Source organism: Podarcis filfolensis (assembly GCF_964270895.1).
Source record: "Podarcis filfolensis genome assembly, chromosome: 10".
Lineage (NCBI taxonomy): Eukaryota > Metazoa > Chordata > Lepidosauria > Squamata > Lacertidae > Podarcis > Podarcis filfolensis.
In genome coordinates, this window is record NC_139612.1 from 9,374,096 (window position 1) to 9,393,775 (window position 19,680).

The window sequence follows — 19,680 nt, forward strand, 5'->3', positions numbered from 1 at the left end:
CTGTTCCAGCAGAGATTCAGCAGGCATCCTTGTTTTTTTTTTCTTTTTCTTTCAGTTGTCTCTTGAAGTCCACGCCAACAAGCCTTTGCAGCTGTTTAATTAGCCAGTCACTTTTAATTATTATTTGCATAGTTTTTAGTGCTTTGTTGTAGACCGGTCTGATGTTTTATGATGTGGCAGTCTAGAAATGTGTGTGTGTGAGAGAGAATATCAGGGCAGGGTGAGGTTTGTAAGTGATTCTGCCGCAGACTGCTTGCCCTGCACCTTCCAAGTCCGAGCGAGAAAGCACTTGCCTCCCATAATAATAATTTTATAATAATTTATTATTTATACCCCGCCCATCTGGCTGGGTTTCCCCAGCCACTCTGGGGCAGCTCCCAACAGATTAAAAACAGAGTAAAACATCAAACATTTAAAACTTCCCTAAACAGGGCTGCCTTCTGATGTCTTCTAAAAGTCAGATAGTTGTTTATTTCCTTGACATCTGATGGGAGGGTGTTCCACAGGGCGGGCACCACTACCGAGAAGGCCCACTGCCTGGTTCCCTGTAATCTCACTTCTCGCAGTGAGGGAACCGCCAGAAGGCCCTCGGAGCTGGACCTCAGTATGCGGGCTGAACGATGGGGGTGGAGACACTCCATCAGGTATACTGGGCCGAGACCGTTTAGGGCTTTAAAAGTCAGCACCAGCACTTTGAATTGTGCCCGGAAACGTACTGGGAGCCAACGTATGTCTTTCAGGACTGGTGTTACGAGGTCTCAGCTGCTACTCCCGGTCGCCATCTCTAGCTGCTGCATTCTGGATTAATTACAGTTTCTGGGTCACCTTCAAAGGTAGCCCCACGCAGAGCGCATTGCAGTAGTCCAAGCAGGAGACAACCAGAGCATGCACCCCTCTGGCAAGACAGTCTGCGGGCAGGTAGGGTCTCAGCCTGCATATCAGATGGAGCTGGTAGACAGCTGCCCTGGACACAGAATTGCCCTGCACCTCCATGGACACCTGTGAGTCCAAAATGACTCCCAGGCTGCACACCCAACCTTCAGGGGGCACAGTTACCCTGTTCAGGACCAGGGAGTTCTCCACACCTGCCTGCCCCCTGGTTGTATTTGACTGCTCCAGTGGATTACATCCCACAGTTTTTGCATCCTGCCTGCCTCTCTTCCTGCCTGATACCCCTCACTGAGAGCTGCAGATCACTCTGGTCCAGCCCAGCTGGACTTGCAGCGACCCACAGCTGTCCATTCATCCAAGGTCTTCCCTGTAGACGTGCCATGGCTCAAGCCTTGGCCAAATTCGGCACACAGCCCTGTTTTTATAGTGCTGTTTTACTGGCTATGTGTTGTACTTTTGCTTTAAAGATGTTTGCTGTTTTTATGCTGTGCGCTGAGCAGATATTTTTTAAAATATTAAGTGGCCCGGGCATCCTTTTAGAGAGATCAATAAAATATCTCCCCGATGTTAATATGCTTTCCAGTTGCCTGACCATTGCTAAGTGTTCTTCTATACTGCAGCTGGAAAGCCTGGATTCTGGAATGCAGTAGTTAAAGGAGGGGTTGGGTTGATGGCAGCCGCCAGTGCAGAGCTGTGGTTACATTTGGGGCAATTGCAATTGGGACGCGTGTGGTGCTGTGGTCTAAATCACTGAGCCTTGGGCTTGCTGATCGGAAGGTCGGCAGTTCGAATCCCCACAACGGGGTGAGCTCCTGTTGCTCGGTCCCTGCTCCTGCCAACCTAGCAGTTCAAAAGCACATCAAAGTGCAAGTAGATAAATAGGTACCGCTCCGGTGGGAAGGTAAATGGCGTTTCCGTGCGCTGCTCTGGTTCGCCAGAAGTGGCTTAATCATGCTGGCCACATGACCTGGAAAAACTGGCTGCAGACAAACGCCAGCTCCCTCGGCCAGTAAAGCAAGATGAGCGCCGCAACCCCAGACTCGTTCACGACTGGACTTAACTGTCAGGGGTCCTTTACCTTTCCATTTTGTATTTGCAATATATATTCTTGTTTTGGTTCTTGTGAGTTTAGGAACAGTGCCATTTACTGGCTAGTGGGATAAGCACATGAAGCATCCATTTTTATTTTTATTTCACTTTTTCAGCGAATTGCTTTCTTGCTTTTATGTTGTCTTTTGTCCATATGCAAGTTTAGCTGAACAGGATAATTTAAATTCAACATTTTTTTTTTTTTTTTGCAATTTGCAGCACTAATCAGCAGGACCCTTGGCTGGCTGATTTTCTCTCTCTCATTTATTTATAGCCTGGCAGGCCATTAAACACTGATGTTGCACGTAGAACGGCTACTGTTGAGAATTAATTCATCCTGAGAATTAATTTGTCCTGTAATGAGATATTTTTAACATCCCATTAGCTTCCTAACCTACATGGGCATGTAGATTAGGGGAAGATAAGGCACTAAATTTGCGTACTTTTTGGGGGGGAGTATAATAGGTCTTTTTTGTGTAATCCCGATATTTCCTAGGCAAGTTAATAATTTGTAAACAAATGCTGGTTCAGTTATTTTTGTGGGCTGTTTACATAATACCTAGTGCAAGGCAATCTGCAAGGCTAAAAATATGAGAATAGGTTCTCATATGGGGGTCCACAGACCAATTATGGTCCATGAGCTCCTTTTTAGGTGGTCTGCCAAAAGTTTGGCAGAGAGTTTTGAACCCCCGCCCCCCAAAAACCCCCATAAAATTCTGATGTTTTCACCAGAGCTTTATTCTCAAACTGTCTAACAAGGCCCTGACCTAAGGCTGGACGATACCTGGTTTTCAACACTGTGATATATCGCCAACTAAACATCACAATATATCACAATTTCTGAAATAAGGATGAAACTGTGGAGGGGCATTGGCTGGCTTCATGGTTTCCCCCACATCGTGATTTTTGCATAGCTCACACATACCCACACCCCATGATTCGCGATATATTGCCAGTTCAAAAATTATGAATCTGATATCACGATATGGACTTCAAACCGGTTTTGGACGATATATGAATATATCGCCCAGCCCTAACTAAAAACCATGCTTTTCATAATGCAACACTGGTGCAGTCTGCTATTTCCACTCTAAAACTTTACCGGTTAAATATCCTTTTGTAGAACCTAGCTGGTGCTAAAGCTGACAAGCATTTGACCCAACTTTGCTTTCAAAATCCAGGCAAAATCAGCTCTTCTATAGCACACAAATGTGTTTAGCACAAAACGTTTGGGAGTGGTTTCTCTGGTTACTCATGTCTGTCAGAGTTTATTTCTGCACCTATTTAAAGGCTGAAATATCCTTGAAACCAGTGCTGTTTTTCTAGAAAATGAGGTGCCGGAACTCCCTTGTTCTGTTATAAAGGCAATGGCAAAGTTCGCAGGCTATTAAGGACATGCTCACAGATTTATTGACGGCTGCACAAATTATTATAGCTAGGAAGTGGAAGGGGCAAGCAGAATATAAAATGGAAGAATTGTATAAAGAGGTGTGGGATATAGTTATTAATGATAAATTAACATGTGCCATTAAGATGGGGAATATGCAGGAGAAATGATTTTGAGGGGATATGGAGGGTGTTTGTAGAATTTGTACCGTTAAAACGAAAAGGGTTCAAACCATCGCAGGAGGTGTCAAAATTTTGGGAGGCTGGATAGTTACAATGGTGGTGGGGTGCACATTTTTATTATTATTTATTTATGATTATTACTTTATTATGTCACCGACCTGAGAAGTGCCGGACACTGAGTTCAGGCAAGTTCTGGTTGAAAAGAAAGCCCTGCTTGAAACTGTAAGTGCCCTCAAATACACAAACTTAAAAATATAAAGTGGTATAGGTAAAGGTAAAGGGACCCCTGACCATTAGGTCCAGTCGTGGCAGACTCTGGGGTCGTGGTCTCATCTCGCTTTACTGGCCGAGGGAGCCGGCATACAGCTTCCGGGTCATGTGGCCAGCATGACTAAGCCGCTTCTGGCGAACCAGAGCAGCGCACGGAAACGCCGTTTACCTTCCCGCCGGAGCGGTACCTATTTATCTACTTGCACTTTGACGTGTTTTTGAACTGCTAGGTTGGCAGGAGCAGGGACCGAGCAACAGGAGCTCACCCCGTCACGGGGATTCGAACCGCCAACCTTCTGATTGGCAAGTCCTAGGCTCTGTGGTTTAACCCACAGCGCCACCCGCATCCCAAAGTGGTATAGAAATGAAATTAATAATAATAATAGTATTAATAAAAATAAAAATAAAAACTTGGATATAAGGTGACCACTCTTTTTTTGTTTGGACAGAAATAGTGAACTTTCTTTGGACAGAAATAGTAAACCCACCAGTAGCTTATTGGCAGAATTTGCTGTCACTTACGGTAGAGATTTTACATTTTGCATGTCCTTGCTAGCTGCATTTTTGTTAACTTCATCTGATGAATCTAGGTCAGCCTTCCTTAGCTCCCCAGATGTCGTTGGGACTGCACATCCCATAATCTCTGACCCAGAGACCCATGCTGCCTGGGTCTGATGGGAGTCGGAGTCCAGCGGCATCCGAAGGATGTCAGGATGGGAAAGGCTAGTCTAGGGTTTTGAAAAGGTAGAGAGGTTAGAAAGGACATTCTTAACAGAGCAGATTGTCGTTCAGCCCCTGCTTGGGACCCTTGTTTGTGGTGCTCTTTGAAGGCTGCCTGCCCGTGTAAATAACAAGTGCATCTTGGGTCAAGTTTCCTTTTCAGCTAGTGCGTCAGGGGCGCCAGCTGTAAAAATAAGAAAGCTTGCTAATTCCTTGGCACTGCTTCTCGGGTGTTTCTGTGGGCTGGAGTTGAATGGAAGTCTGCAAACCTGCACTTTGCTGCTGCGTGAAATTACATGCCATTAGCCGCTCACGGCCGGCTCTGAGCGACGTTTCACGCCACTCTTAATTGCCATGCGACTAAATACAAATGGGCTTGAGCTGGCGCTACCAGCGCACTTGATAGAAACATCGTTTTATCAATTAAGAAAATTAAGACTTTAGGCAGATGCGTTGGAGTCTTCCTGGTTTTAAAATGCAGGTCAAGTAGGGGAGGTATGGAAGATGAGGTTGGGTTCAGTGTTGCCCTTAAGTCGTCTTGGCACCAGCTCTTATATTCCTGCAGTAGGTCCCAGTTGAAACCATTACCTCCCTGAAGCTCAGCACTGGCACCCCACAGGGATATGTGTACCTGTACTCATTGTATACATATGACTGTTTTTCATCTGATCCATCCACTGCAATTATTAAGTCTGCAGATGATACTACCATAATGGATCTAATTACAGGTGGAGATGAATCAGCGTACAGGGAGGAGGTTCAAAAAGTATCTACATGGTGCTTAGAGAATAACTTTCACCTAAATATTAGCAAGACAAAGGAGATGGTGTTGGACTTTCGGAGGAAGAGAGGGGAACTAACACCGTTGTATATCAGAGGGGGTTGTGTGGAGACAGTCTCTTCCTTTAAATTCCTGGGAGTTTACCTTAGTGAAGACCTCACTTGGAAAAACAATATAACTCAGGTGGTTAGGAAGGCCCAGCAGAGACTCCATTTTCTCAGGATCTTGTGAAAGAACAATGTGAAACAGCAATTGATGACCTCCTTCTACCGGTCCACAATAGAAAGTGTCCTCTCCTATTGTATCACAGTGTGGTACGCTTGAAAGCCATGGACAGAAAGTCTTTACAGAGGGTGGTGAACACAGCACATGATATCATGGGCTGTTCCCTGAGCCCGCTAGATGACATCGCAAGGGACCGTTGCCTTAGGAGAGCGAGAAAAATTCTCAGGGACGATTCACACCCCGGCCAGCACCTCTTTAATCTTCTACTCTCGGGCATGAGATATGGAAGTATAAGAAGTGCCAACAGGCTAAAAACCAGTTTCTATCCGTGAGCTGTTAGGCTGCTGAATGGAAAATAATATAGTGCAACTGACTTTCGAGGTTGGTGTGTTGTGCGACAAGCACACAGAGTGCAATGAGATTGAGTGTTTTTTTGGGGGGAGGCTCTGTTAATTTCATTGTATACAGGTTGTACATTGACAATAAAGGTATATTATTATTATTATTATTATTATTATTATTATTATTATTATTATTATACTGCCCAGTACCCGCAGATCTCAGGGCAGTTATAACATAAAATCACAATATAAAAACACAAAATGCATAATGAAAACAGAAGTAACCCAATAACCCCCTCCCCAACACATTCTAAAAGGGCACTGGATGTCTAATCAGCCAAAGGCCTGGTTAAAGAGGAATGCTTTTGCCTGGTGCCTAAAAGTGTATAATGAAGGCTTCAGGCTAACAATTGGGCTCTCCAGGAAGAATTGGGGAGTGGGATGCAGAACTACCCACTGCCTCCCCCTCTTTCAGACTTTCTTCATGGTTTAGCCCCACCACTTTGCCCCAGTGTGCCTGCCTTTTTCTCCTTTTCCCAGCTGCCTGTTAACCTGGGAACTGCAACTGCCGCCTGTAACTCCACTTTCCCCCTTCCTATTGCAGCCCCTGCCTTCTCTGTTTCCATGCTTTATTTTCTTTCAGCGGTGCTGGGGAAGCAATAGAGATTGCCCATAGCATGATGTTGTGCTTCCCAGGTATCCAGGTCTGAGCACCTATCTGCCTTCACAGAACATAACAATTGCCCTTCGTGGTATTTTTTTTTTTTTTGAGTGGCAAGACCTTGTTTCAGCACTGTGGAGCCAAACCAGGGACTTTGTGAAAGTTTTCACCATGGAACATTAAGCATTTGGTGAATACGTGAATATTCAGTCTGATTCTTGCCAAGAAGCTGCTGTTATCTCATGTCTACAGCGCTGAAAATCGGTGGGGGAGAAATACAGCAATTTTCCCTGCTTACCTTGGATATCGGATGTACTTTTCAAATGCTTGCATGCTATTTTATATGGTGTGCTCCATATCCGTCTGTCTAGTTTTTTTGATGAGGGATACTTAGAAGGGTACATCTTCTAAACGGCCTCAGCCCAGTATACCTGAAGAAGCATCTCCCCATCGTTCAGCCTGGACACTGAGGTCCTCTTCTGAGGGTCTTCTGGTGGTTCCCTCACTGTGAGAAGTGAGGTTACAGGGAACCAGGCAGAGGGCCTTCTCGGTGGTGGCACCCGCCCTGTGGAACGCCCTCCCATCAGATGTCAAGGAAATAAACAACTATCTGACTTTTAGAAGACATCTGAAGGCAGCCCTGTTTAGGGAAGTTTTTAATGTCTGATGTTTTGTTGTATTTTTAATATTTTGTTGGATGCTGCCCAGAGTGGCTGGGGAAACCCAGCCAGATGGGTGGGGTATAAATAATAAATTATTGTTATTGTTATTATTCAAGTCATAGCTGCAAAGGAAGATTCTTCTTTAAGTTCAAGCTGAGATGCAAAGGAAGAACCTTATTGCCTTTTACTGCAAAAGAGCAGGCAGTGTTTTTCTCATCATAATTTGGGGTCATGCAACATTTTAAATCATGTTGTTGTTGTTATCTTTCCTCTTCTAGCAAGCCAATAAAGATACACCAACACACATATGAAATACATACTCATTTTGTTTTTGTGAATTGGGAGATGCTATGCTTACCTTACTACTTTTGTTTGTTTGTCTTGTTGCAGAACAGAAGAATCACCACCACCTCCACAACCCCCAAAAGCACAGACACAAGCCAACGGAACAGGTACCTTTTGACCCATTACTAGCTCTCTTAGGGACAATGTTAGAAACTCAGATATAATCTAATTGCCAAATGGCTCCTTAAACCTATGTTCCGGGTGCCACGGTGGAATGTCTGGGCACTGGGTTGTTGTTGTTTTTTGCAATGAGATATCATCATCATCATCATCATCATCATTATTATTTATAATGATGCTTTGTATTTTAAGGGGGGGGGGAGAGAATCTCAAAATGGTTTAAAAAAAGGTAAAGGGATCCCTGACAGTTAAGTACAGTTGTCAACAACTCTGGGGTTGCGGCGCTCATCTCGCTTTACAGGCTGAGGGAGCCGCTGTTCGTCCGCAAACAGTTTTTCCGGGTCATGTGGCCAGCATGACTAAGCCGCTTCTGGCGAAACCAGAGCAGCGCACGGAAACGCCATTTATCTTCCCGCCGGAGCGGTACCTATTTATCTACTTGCACTGGCGTGCTTTCGAAATGCTGGGTTGGCAGGAGCTGGGACCAGCAACGGGAGCTCACCCCGTCATAGAGATTCGAACCGCCGACCTTCCGATTGGCAAGCCCAAGAGGCTCAGTGGTTTAGACCACAGCGCCACCCGTGCTGGTTTACAGCACATTAAAACATCAATTGAAACAATCCAGAATGAGACAAATTCAATCTTCAAGGAAAATAGTTCAGATCCTTCTCCAAGTGAAATTTTGCTTTCCCCAGTCGCCAAACTGGCATCCAGAGATCTCCATGTGGTTTCATGATTGGCACCTGGCTAATTTCTAACAAAACACACAGGCACCTGGCTTAGGGGTTTTGGTCAGGTTTTCACCCGAACCAGAGGAACGTGTGAGAGAGAAAAGCCTAGAGAGATTGGCCAGAGGAAGTAAGTGTGTGTGTGTGTGTGTGTGTGTGTGTGTGAGTGTGTAACCTTCGAGAAGATATTTTTAGTGCAGGAATGGGTAACTTTTTTCACCCAGTGAGCCAGTTCTGTGTCTCCCCGCTCCATAGGCCAACTTTGACAGGTGGGCGGGAGCACTCACCTTGTCAGTCACCTGCAAAATGGTGACGGCAGGTGACTGTCTACCTGCCAAAATTGACCCCACTTGGTGGGGAGAGGACTCTGCTTTGCCAGCATGTTCCCTGCAGGCAACTCTGCGCCAGGCAGGATTGAAACCCGCCACGCCCGGCGCATCAGCTGATGTTGTCCGGTGACACCAGCTGATCACCAGACAGGTGTGATGTGGGAGCAATGGCCTCGTGGGTCAAAACTGCACTCTGTAGTGCGCCAGAGTTGGTCTGTGGGCTGGAGGTTCCCAACCTCTGATGTGGCAGAAAATGTAATTCTCTCTGTTTGCAGATACTGTTCTGTGAGTTCCATGCTACTAGATGGCACACTTCTAGATGGCTAGTGATAGACAGTTGTTGAAGTATAGGTTCCACAAATGATCTTTGGAAAAGGGAACCATTATCCTTGCAAAGTGCAAGTACATCAGAGTACCTCCCACATCCCAAATTCCTGAGATTTATTACGTACTGCTGTGCGGATTGATGGATGAGTTATTGCTTCAAGTTCCCCCCTCTAAATTAGCTGTAGTGCAAAGCTGTTTAAATTCGTATCTTGTGCTCTTTCCTGTGATTCTCTTTTTACAGCTGCTCCCTTTTTTTGTTTTTCCTATCTTTTAATGTGTTATTCTCTCTAGAACTTGCTTTCTCTGTAAACACTAGTTATGCAAGCCTTAAGAAATATGCTCCCACTGCTTTTTGGAACAAAACCCTTTTCCCTGCCTACTGTGCTCTCTAAAATCAAATTTGAAAGTATAGGAAAAAATAGATTGCGTCTGAAACTTTTAAGAGGTCGCTTGCTTTGGTGTGATGAAGGTGAAAACATTCTTTGCAACTTCAATTTTACGGCTTAAATTTGATATGCATTAAAATAAAAGCGAAAACAAGGTATTTCATACCATGGAATTATGTTTGTTTTGACTGCTTCATTGTGCCATCCAGAGGTTCAGTTCAGACATCACACCAAACCATGGTTAAGGAAATCAAATCATGGTTTCTCATGATGTTTACATTGACAAATTCTGAGTCAGAACAACGTTTTGCGAGCTGCAGTTTATGGTAACAGTTGAGAAGTTGTTTTCATAGACTTCGGAAACTGCTGTGCCGTGGAGATGGGAGTGAAACTTACGAAGCTCTGTGCTGAAAAGACACACCACCCTAAACCATTTGGGTTTCGGTTCTAAAAGCTACCACAAACCATGGTTTCTCCTGAAATCTGTATTGACCCAGCTAGGCATGCCTGCAAAGCAAGATGCTCTCTCCCAGTTTACCAGTGTGCTTTCATATAATATGCTGCCTTGTGGCCTCTTTTCATTGGTGCTGTAAATGGAACCGTATTAGAGAAATCCCCATGGCATCGTACTCTGCATTTGTGCCTCCTTTGCATTCTGGGGAACCTAACTCATTGATAGGTTTAGAGGCATATTTTTAGGCCTGCCTTCAGGATCACAGAAATGGTGGCGCTGTGGGTTAAACCACAGAGCCTAGGACTTGCCAATCAGAAGGTTGGCGGTTCGAATCCCCGTGACGGGGTGAGCTCCCGTTGCTCGGTCCCTGCTCCTGCCAACCTAGCCGTTCGAAAGCACGTCAAAGTGCAAGTAGATAAATAGGTACCACTCTGGCGGGAAGGTAAACGGTGTTTCCGTGAGCTGCTCTGGTTTGCCAGAAGCGGCTTAGTCATGCTGGCCACATGACCCGGAAGCTGTATGCCGGCTCCCTCGGCCAATAAAGCGAGATGTGTGCTGCAACCCCAGAGTCAGTCACGACTGGACCTAATGGTCAGGGGTCCCTTTACCTTTACAGGATCACAGAAGGGTCAAGTCTCGAAACTGTGGCAAGATGCCAGGATCCGAGATGGCCAACTTTTTAGCTACCACTGTAGGCTATGGGACAGGTTCCTCATTGAAAACTGCCCCCAGGCTATTGCTACTGATGAGTCTCTAGGATTCAGATGGATAGATAAATAGACTAGGTTTTTTAAAACAATTTTTTGAATTTGGTTTTCAAAAAAAAAAGAAAAGAAAAAAGAGAGTAAATTTACATCAAAATGTCATACACATTCACATATCGAGATTGCTCTGAATCGCCTGACTTTCCCCCATCCCATTCATGGGTCGTCTTAACTTTCATCTGCATAACAGTACTTCTCCAAAGTTTTCATCATCTAAATTATCTGTAGTTTCTATTACATTACAAATGTATTTAGAATCTTGCTAATGTTTTAAACTGTTTACAGTGATTCTGTATATACCATATTTTTCCATGTATAAGATGACCTCTATTTTTTTAACCCAAAATTAAGAAATTAAGTTGTTTAGCCTTTTTTTGGGGGGGGGAGGTCACTTCCGCCAATCACTCACTCGCCTGCCCTCCACTGCCAATCGCTTGCGACAGGCACTGCCAATCACACTCCTCACCGCAGCCGCCAATTGTCTGCCCACTCGCCGCCACCAACAGCCCACCCGCCTACTTGCCGCAGCTGCCAATACCTGCCTGCCTCGCGACAGCTGCCAATCACCCGCCCAATCGCCGCTGCCAATCTCCTGCTTGCTGCTGCCATTAATCACACGTCCTCCCCTATGGATTCACTATCCGTGTATAGGGCAACACCCATTTTTTGCCTAATATTTAAAAACAAAAAGCACCGTCTTATACACGGAAAAATACGGTATATTATAAGCATTTCCCGTTCTTTTTTATTTTCTCGTCTTCTTGGTTCCTGAGCTTCCCAGTTAATTTTGCCATTTCGGCATAATCCATCAACTTGATCTGCCAATCTTCTTTGGACTCTCTGTGTGTGAATACATTCAGTCATGGGTGGGACCAGTTGATCATGTGACCAGACCTTCCATCGATGGAAGAGTTCAATCCCTAGAGTAGGGATGGGGAATCTGTAGGAGGCCCCCCATATCTTATTGGACTACAACCCCCTTCATCCATGACCATTGGCCATGCAGGTTGGGGCTGATGGGAGTTGGGACTGATGGGAATTGTAGTCCAGCAATACCCCATTGGCTACCCCATTGGCTCTAGGGCATCGTATCACGGTGAAGACCTGTTAATACGGTTGCGTTAGCTTGCATATGTTGTACTCAACTGACCTCTTAGAACTAAAACGTTGTTTTTTTATCGGCAGATAAACGCAGCAACATGATGTGTTCACGGGTTCAAAAGTGGGTCTATGACAAATTTGGGGAATATATTGAAGACTTCAGGTTTCAGCCCGAAGAAAACACTGTTGAAACAGAAGAACCACTTAGTGCTAGAAGGTAAGTCACACAGGAGTATCAGTTTTTAAAAAAATAAAAATATTTGAATGATACCATCTGCTAAAAAAACACATTAACAGGGACAATTGCTAAAGGGTTAGAGGCTGTTTCCACTCTGGGAATTAACTGTGGAGTAGCCGTGATTCGTTCACTCACCCTTTATGGGGCATCTGCACAAAATTGAGAAGAAAGTATTGCCCTCTCAGGTTTTCCATATTCTGCTGTTTTTAAGAGCTCGGGAAATCCAACTTTGGGGTGGGAGTGGGGAACACTCAGTAGGATAGCTGTGAAACTTACCTCGGTGACTTATTTCAATGATTTTCTAGCGTGTATAAATTTCTCTAGCCATTTTTTTTTAAAAATATATTTATTAAACTTATATTCTGCCCTTCATCTGAGGATCACAGGGTGCTTTACAGTAAAAAAAAAAAGTCACAAAAAATCATAATAACAAGCAAACAAAAAATAAAAGCCCCACAGTTTAAAAGTCCATAGATTGCTTCAGTGGCCTGGGAGAAGAGGAATGTTTTTGCGTGGCACCTAAAGATTTGTAACAAAGGCCCCAGGTGAGCCTCATTCAACAAGCGGGGAGCTACCGCAGAATAAGTCTGTTTTTGTGTTATTGCTATTTATTAAATGTGTATACTGCCCTATACCAATAGTTTTCAGGGTTGGTCGCAATCCTCCAGACTTCTTGTGAAGGAGGCGCACAGAAAGGACCTCATGTGGTGATTGCAGGGTCTGAGCTGGTTCATTTGGGGAAAGGCTGGTCCTTAAGGTATTGCAGTCCTGATCTGTTTTATAGGTTAAAACCAGCACTTTGCATTGGGCCCAGAAACTAATTGGTGGCCAGTGCAGTCGGACCAGGTTCAGTGTAATATGCTGTATTGTTTTTAACACTCGATTGGGGGCCGCCCAGAGTGGCTGGGGAAACTCAGCCAGATGGGCGGGGTATAAATAATAAATTATTATTATTATTATTAGAACAAGCCTTTTCTGTGGTGGCTCCTTGCTTGTGGAATTCTCTCCCCAGGGAGACTTGCCTGGCACATTCATTGAATGTCTTTAGGCAAAACATTTCTTTTTAACCAGCCCTTTTGTTTTGGCTGATTAGCATTCTATGCCCTTTTTTTAATGTGTTTGTGGGAGGAGGGTTTTTGGTTTTTGCTTTCATTCTTTCTCAATGTATTTTGTGTTCTCATTTTGTAGTTTTATGTTGTGAACTGCTCTGTGATTTTCAGGTGAAGGGCAGCATTGAAATTGGATAAAAATATACATGCTGAAGTTCTGACACAACACACACAATTTTTGAATAATCTGTGTTGAATATGAGGTAGTAGCAGAAATATGTTTGTCCTTCAAAGATAACATATCATATGATCTACTATTCATTTTCCAGGCTCACAGAAAATATGAGACGATTAAGTAAGTATCTAAGGTTGCTCTTATGTGTATAAATATGGTATTTGTATATAAAATGCAAACAGTGTTGAGAAATATTTAAGTGGATCTTGTAGCAATAAAATCCATATAATTTTGTTAACCTCAGTGTCACATATAACATGGAATTAGATAAAGTATATTATTAATATTCAAAGTTACAGAAATCTAAAATGTAACAAGCATGATGTGACAACTGTGAATATTCGTTTTTTGCAGTGTATCTATTCACAGGATTAATTAATTGTCTAATTTAAAATAGCTCTCCAGCTAATCCCTAGAACTTAACGTTTTCCCAATAGTAGCTTATTGTTGTGCTCTGTTGAACAGAAATAGAAGCTTGAACTCTCTTGAATATATTTATCTGACAACTAGAGTGATAATTGGACTCATAGGCCCAGTTCAGACGTCATGCTTTTGGGTCAGTGAACCATGGTTTGTCCTAGCTTGTAAGGAGCTATTAAACCACAGTTTCATGGTGTGGCTGTCATGGGAAACTGAGTTAAGAAGTGAGGAAAGGCACACCAAACCTAGTCATGCAACAAGAGCCGAGGGGCCTGGTGAAGAGGGAGCAGCGATCTTGTTCTGATTTATTCTGCCCAATGAGTCTTAACTATGGAACAAAGTTTAATTAATCAAGTGTTCCATCGTTAAATAATTCTGTTACTGTTTGCCAAGCCATTAAGACTCATTGTGCAGAATCAGTTTATTTTTCGATTCCAAAATGATCACGCTGAGTTGATTTCTGTGCTGGCTTCAGTCTAGTTTTATAAAGCTCCTTATCAGGCAAATGGAGCTCGACCAGTTCTGCAAGTCAAATGTTTGTGGGGTTGGTTTTTTTTAGTATATGAGAATTAGAGTTGCTTAAGATTAATCTGAAATTCCGCAGACCTCACACAGAGGCATCTCACGCCACAAGAATGGCCAGAATGCAGCCTTTGCCCTTGTTTATAACCTCCCCTTTTAATACAGGCATGGAGATGAAATTGGACTGACCAGGATGTGTGGTTGCAGTCCTGCCCATATTTTGAACTGCCTTTGACCTCTTGCAAAACGATATTTTGCTACTGTGCCATTCCTTTCCTAAATTACGGTGCAGTCTGAAGCCACGTGGGTGGCGCTGTGGGTTAAACCACAGAGCCTAGGACTTGCCAATCTGAAGGTTGGCGGTTCGAATCCCCGCGACGGGGTGAGCTCCCATTATTCGGTCCCTGCTCCTGCCGACCTAGCAGTTCGGAAGCACGTCAAAAGTGTGAGTAGATAAATAGGTATCTCTCCGGCAGGTAAACGGCGTTTCCGTGCGCTGCTCTGGTTCGCCAGAAGCGGCTTAGTCATGCTGGCCACATGACCCAGAAGCTGTACGCCGGCTCCCTCGGCCAATAAAGCGAGATGAGCGCCGCAACCCCAGAGTCGGCCTCGACTGGACCTAATGGTCAGGGGTCTCTTTACCTTTACCTTACCTGAAGGCAGCTTCATACGGGCAGATTCATCTCTGGAGAACACGAAGGTGTGATTTGCATGTAGGAAACGGATAAAAAATGCCACACGGCCTTATTTCACCTCGAGTGTGATACTTCCCAGGGTGGCTGTTTGCGTATACAGCAGCTGCTCACAGGGTGATAACTCGAGTGATACTGATGCGTGCGTGGACCGGCTCTTAGCTTCCTGAATTCCTAGAAACGGCGAGATGCCATGCCTAAATAAGGACTATGGGAGAGTGTGTTTAATAACAACATACACCGCTGATCTGCGGAAACATTCTAAGTCAATGACACACATCGCTTCTGCTTGTAATCCCAAGGGAAAGGGATGTTGAAAAGTTCAGGCAACTATTAGGCCCATGTGGGTGGTCTCCTCTCCCCTTTCCAATTCAAAGTATTATGTCTTTGGAAGCATTGCCGTCTGCTTAGGGTATGTTTATTTTCTCTTCTGCCTAGAGAGAGGTGCCAAACCCGTCACAAATTTTGTGAAGAATCTTTCTGCCTTATCAGACTGGTATTCTATCTATACTTCTGCTATTGCCTTTATTGTAAGTTGTCCTTTCTCGTTCAGGTGAACTTACGGACATGAACTTCGCTCAGTTTATTGGGGGAGGGGGGAAAGCAGCTCTACCCGATTCTAAATGTTTAAGCTGGCTTGATAAATATGAATCCTGGAAGTCAACAACATTCAGAATGACATACACAAATCAGCATTGCAGTGTCGTGTGTTGGGACACCAAACATGCCTCTTGGAGTGTCGGTTGTGTAGAGTTGCAAAAGTTTCTCTGTTTGTCAATGCTTGCCCATTTTTAAAAGATACACTGATTTTACCTGTTTGCTGTTCTGGTTCATTCGTAGTGTCTAGTTTTCCAGATTACTGTAACAACATCTCTTTTTATTTTATTTTATTTTTTTAAAAAGATATTTCTTGAAGTTTTACAAAAACATAAGTTTACAAAATGAAAAAAGGTCATATAAAAAGAAAAAGATACAAAAAAAAGAACATAGAAAAATACATGAAAAAGAAAAAAAGGAATAAAAATACAAAAGACAAATAGCTAAAAAAGAATTAAAAACAAATCCTTTTTTGTAACTTTGAACTCATTAACTTATTTCCTTGGCCTCCTCACACCTCCCATTTTTGTATTCCCATTTAAATAATCAAATCAGCAAATCCTTACCCTCTTTCGTTTATCTTAACTCTGTATCTTAACATATTATAACTCTATATTTTCATCCATTATCAATTTATTTTTGCACATTCTTATTAACTTCTGTAACAACATCTCTTAACATCCGTTAAAGGAACACGATGGGGCTGATAATATAGAGAGAGCAGATTGCCTTCCACTTTAACAAAGAGCTTTTATGGAGAATGCCACCTGGGCTGGTTTACCCTGTTTCAAATATACTTTAAATGTGGGTTTAAGAATATGGTTTGGCATGGTTTTTAAGAGTTTGCAGGGTCTTATTGGGTCTCCTGCCGGGTTGTGCCTCTTGATAGAATAATGTGTCTTTCCCCTCAAAACAAAACAGAAATACTATCCTGCTTCTAGAAACCTAACATATCTGGGAGAGTATTTCAAGGGTAGCCGCCTCTTGTACATACCAGTTTTATGCAACTAGTTTTAATCTGCAATTCTCACTTGCACTCCATTGTTCAAGCAAAGCCGAATTGCACGATTTTTGTGCAGAATCCTTAAGTAACCACAGACTTCAGAATACACTGAGAATATTAGTTCAATGAAGCAATGGAGATTTTGAGATGATAAATTGTCGCATAGGGAATGGCATTTCATGATAATGAGCAGCCGTTCTGGGCCCGCTTGTGAGGAGAGCTTGTTGCCGTGGAAGCTGAAAGAATGTCAGAAAACCTGCATTTTCTTCAAGGGGAATTAATTACAGAATGGGAAAAAGCCGGAATGTCACTTTGTAGGGTTAGTATAATACCCACTGGGGGGTGTGGCTTCCAAGTGAAAATGTTTGGCCGTCTGCATGATTTCTGAGCGTTGATGCCAGTTCAAAAGTAGAAATTGATTTGATGGAAACCTGTAGCCTTTCAGACTCCAGCTGAACCCCAACCAGGGATGAATGGAATTAGGGCTCTGCAGATTCTACTGCACTACAAGTTCCCCATCTCTCCTATACATGTTTACCTGGGAGTAAACCCCATTGAACATAGCTGGACTCATTTCCAGGTAAATATGCATAGAATTGCAATGCAAGAGAGTCTGATTCATCTCAGATCAGTACAGATGTCCTGGGAGATTGTTTTCGGCATGGGTATTGCATGAAAGCATCCTTATTATTTCCTTTGTAATTCTTTATTTCTTCTTCTGACTACAGATCTACATGAATGCTGTATGGCATGGCTGGGCCATTCCTATGTTCTTATTTTTAGCAATTTTGAGGTTATCCCTAAATTACCTCATAGCCAGGTAATCTCTCAACTTTCTTCTGTATTGAGGTTTCAGTTTGTCACTTGTTTTGGGACTACGATTCCCATCATCCCTGACCACTGGTCCTTCTGATGATGGGAGTTGTAGTCCAAAAACAGCTGGAGACCCAAGTTTGGGAAACACTGTATTAGATGGTCCTCATGGTCCCTTCCAACTCGTATGGTTCTGTGGTTCTGTATCATCTGCCAGACTTCCTAGGGAGAAGCAGTTTTCCACAACTGCAGCTCCTCTACAGGTTGTAGCAGAGGGAAGGGAACTCTACATAACGTTGATTTTGGAGACAAGTCAATAACCCCACCCAGAACATTATTCTTAAAGCAGGAAAAGTGACGATGCAAATCTACTCATTTCAAAGTTCTGTTACCCATGGTAACTGAACATGATAGTTTCTGCCTGTGTGCCATCAGATTCTGTGTGCCATCAACGCAGGTATAATAAACTTGTGCTGGAACTGAAATTGCTTCAGCTCCAGCAAGCACATTTCATCCTGTTCACTGAGTCCCTGAAGCCCTCTTCACACGTTTGTTGTGCCTAGGGAGCCCCATGGCTGCTGTCTCCACCTCCATTTTTGCATGTCTTCTCCACTTCTGGAGAAGGTGGATGTCTGCAGAAAGGAACCTCTTGCAGGGTTCCCAGTTCCATGTGGACGTTCAGGACCCAGCATTGTGCTCCTGATGAACTTTGTACCGATGAAACCCCCTCCTGTGAAGTGGGCTAGTTTTATTTGCATGCAAGAAGGCTAAAATGCCAAGTATCAAATTTTTTTTTTGTTAACAACCAGCAGAATGCTAATCCCTAATTAAAAAGCCAAATGCAGTAATCTACACAGAATGGATATTATTTGTGTAGGAACGTTCTTGCAATGCCATAATTACTGCCGATTGTCAAAGGATTGATGAGTGTGGGTTGTTTCTTTAATGTTAATTATGGCTTTGTGTAGTTGATAGGGTGTTTGGTTGGTTAAGAACAAACATAAGCATTATTTACATACTTGTAATCTATGGCAGTCTTTTGAATATTCAAGACCATATGATTCTGTCAGGCTGCATGACACAAACTGGGTGGTTGCATTTGGGGGAAATAATTAAAATAGATCTGAAAAGATGTCTGCTACCCACACGAGTTGCTGTTTTTAAGCATTAGTTTTACTCTGTTAACTGAGCCTTATGGAAAAGCTAGTCTGTTTAATTAAAGTATTTTTATTTTTATTTTTAGAGGGTGGAGAATACAGTGGAGTATTGTGCCTGAAGTTTCTGAGCCCATTGTAAGTCCAAATAATTCTAGATACGTTTTATCTATTTTGCTCATTGTAATAATTGACTCTACCAGCTTTTTATTATTAGTATTCAGGGATGTTGCGCCACAAACTTCCTTTTATGCTTTTCATTGAAAACTCAAATATTGCACTTAGCAACACACCATTGAAGGCATTGAGTCATGAGAAAATGGCTTTTACAGTGGGCGCTCGGGGTGCGAACGTGATCCGTTGCGGGTTGCGATTCGGCGCTTCTGTGCATGCGCAATGCACGATTTAGCGCTTCTGCGCATGCGTGACCGCCATAACCCAGAAGTAACCCGTTCCGGTACTTCTGGGTTTCGGCAATCCGCAACCCGGAAAAACGCAACCTGAAGTGTCTGTAACCTGAGGTATGACTGTAAATAGTTTTCCAGAGCTGCTTTATTGGGGAGGTTAATTCCCCTGAGGCAGTTCTCCAAGCAAACTTTGCTGCCCTCAGCCAACAGCCCGTGGTGCTCTCATCATCCCTGGTCATTGGCCATGCCAACTGGGGTTCATGAAAGTTGTAGTCCAATCACATTTGAAGGGCCACAGGTTCCCAGTCCCAAGTATAGACTATAGGCTTGTGGTCCATGTAATGGAATGCACTTCCATTTAAAAAATAGATATATTTTCGTAGAAAACTGGACATCTGGTTCTTTATGGGGAGAGAATGCTTGCATGGTGGAAAATTCAGTCACGCGAGCCCCAAGTACAGGCATATCATAGTCATTGTGTTGCCACGAATCTGCTGCCCTAAGCTGATTTTTGCTTAAAGGGTGAAGGGCATGTAAAAAAATCTTGTTGCCTCGTTTCTGGTCTTCTTTCAGGAACCTCCAAAGGAAGATCTAACAGTGTCAGAAAAATTCCAGCTTGTCCTGGACGTGGCACAAAAAGCACAGGTAATATAATCCCTGGCGCCTCCCATTGAAAGGATTTGTGGGTAAGATCTCGGTTCATAACACAAGTTTTCTTGTCAGCTCCCAGATCTGTTCTTTGTGGTCCTTATTTGCCTGTGCCAACCCACAAAACACCTCTGAGGAA

The 19,680-nt window shown here is 43.5% G+C and overlaps 1 protein-coding gene across 10 annotated transcripts in view; it reads left to right on the forward strand.

The window, feature by feature from the left end:
• The window catches only part of GRAMD4 (GRAM domain containing 4), a 113,637-nt gene that overhangs the window by 70,471 nt on the left and 23,486 nt on the right, over positions 1 to 19,680 (forward strand). For all 10 annotated transcript variants that reach the window (XM_083575183.1, XM_083575184.1, XM_083575178.1 and 7 more), the window contains 7 exons: positions 7,600 to 7,661; positions 11,848 to 11,980; positions 13,380 to 13,405; positions 15,358 to 15,449; positions 17,248 to 17,339; positions 18,576 to 18,624; positions 19,467 to 19,538. In XM_083575183.1, the coding sequence (XP_083431309.1) occupies positions 7,600 to 7,661; positions 11,848 to 11,980; positions 13,380 to 13,405; positions 15,358 to 15,449; positions 17,248 to 17,339; positions 18,576 to 18,624; positions 19,467 to 19,538 (526 nt within the window). The remainder of the gene's footprint in view (positions 1 to 7,599; positions 7,662 to 11,847; positions 11,981 to 13,379; positions 13,406 to 15,357; positions 15,450 to 17,247; positions 17,340 to 18,575; positions 18,625 to 19,466; positions 19,539 to 19,680) is intronic.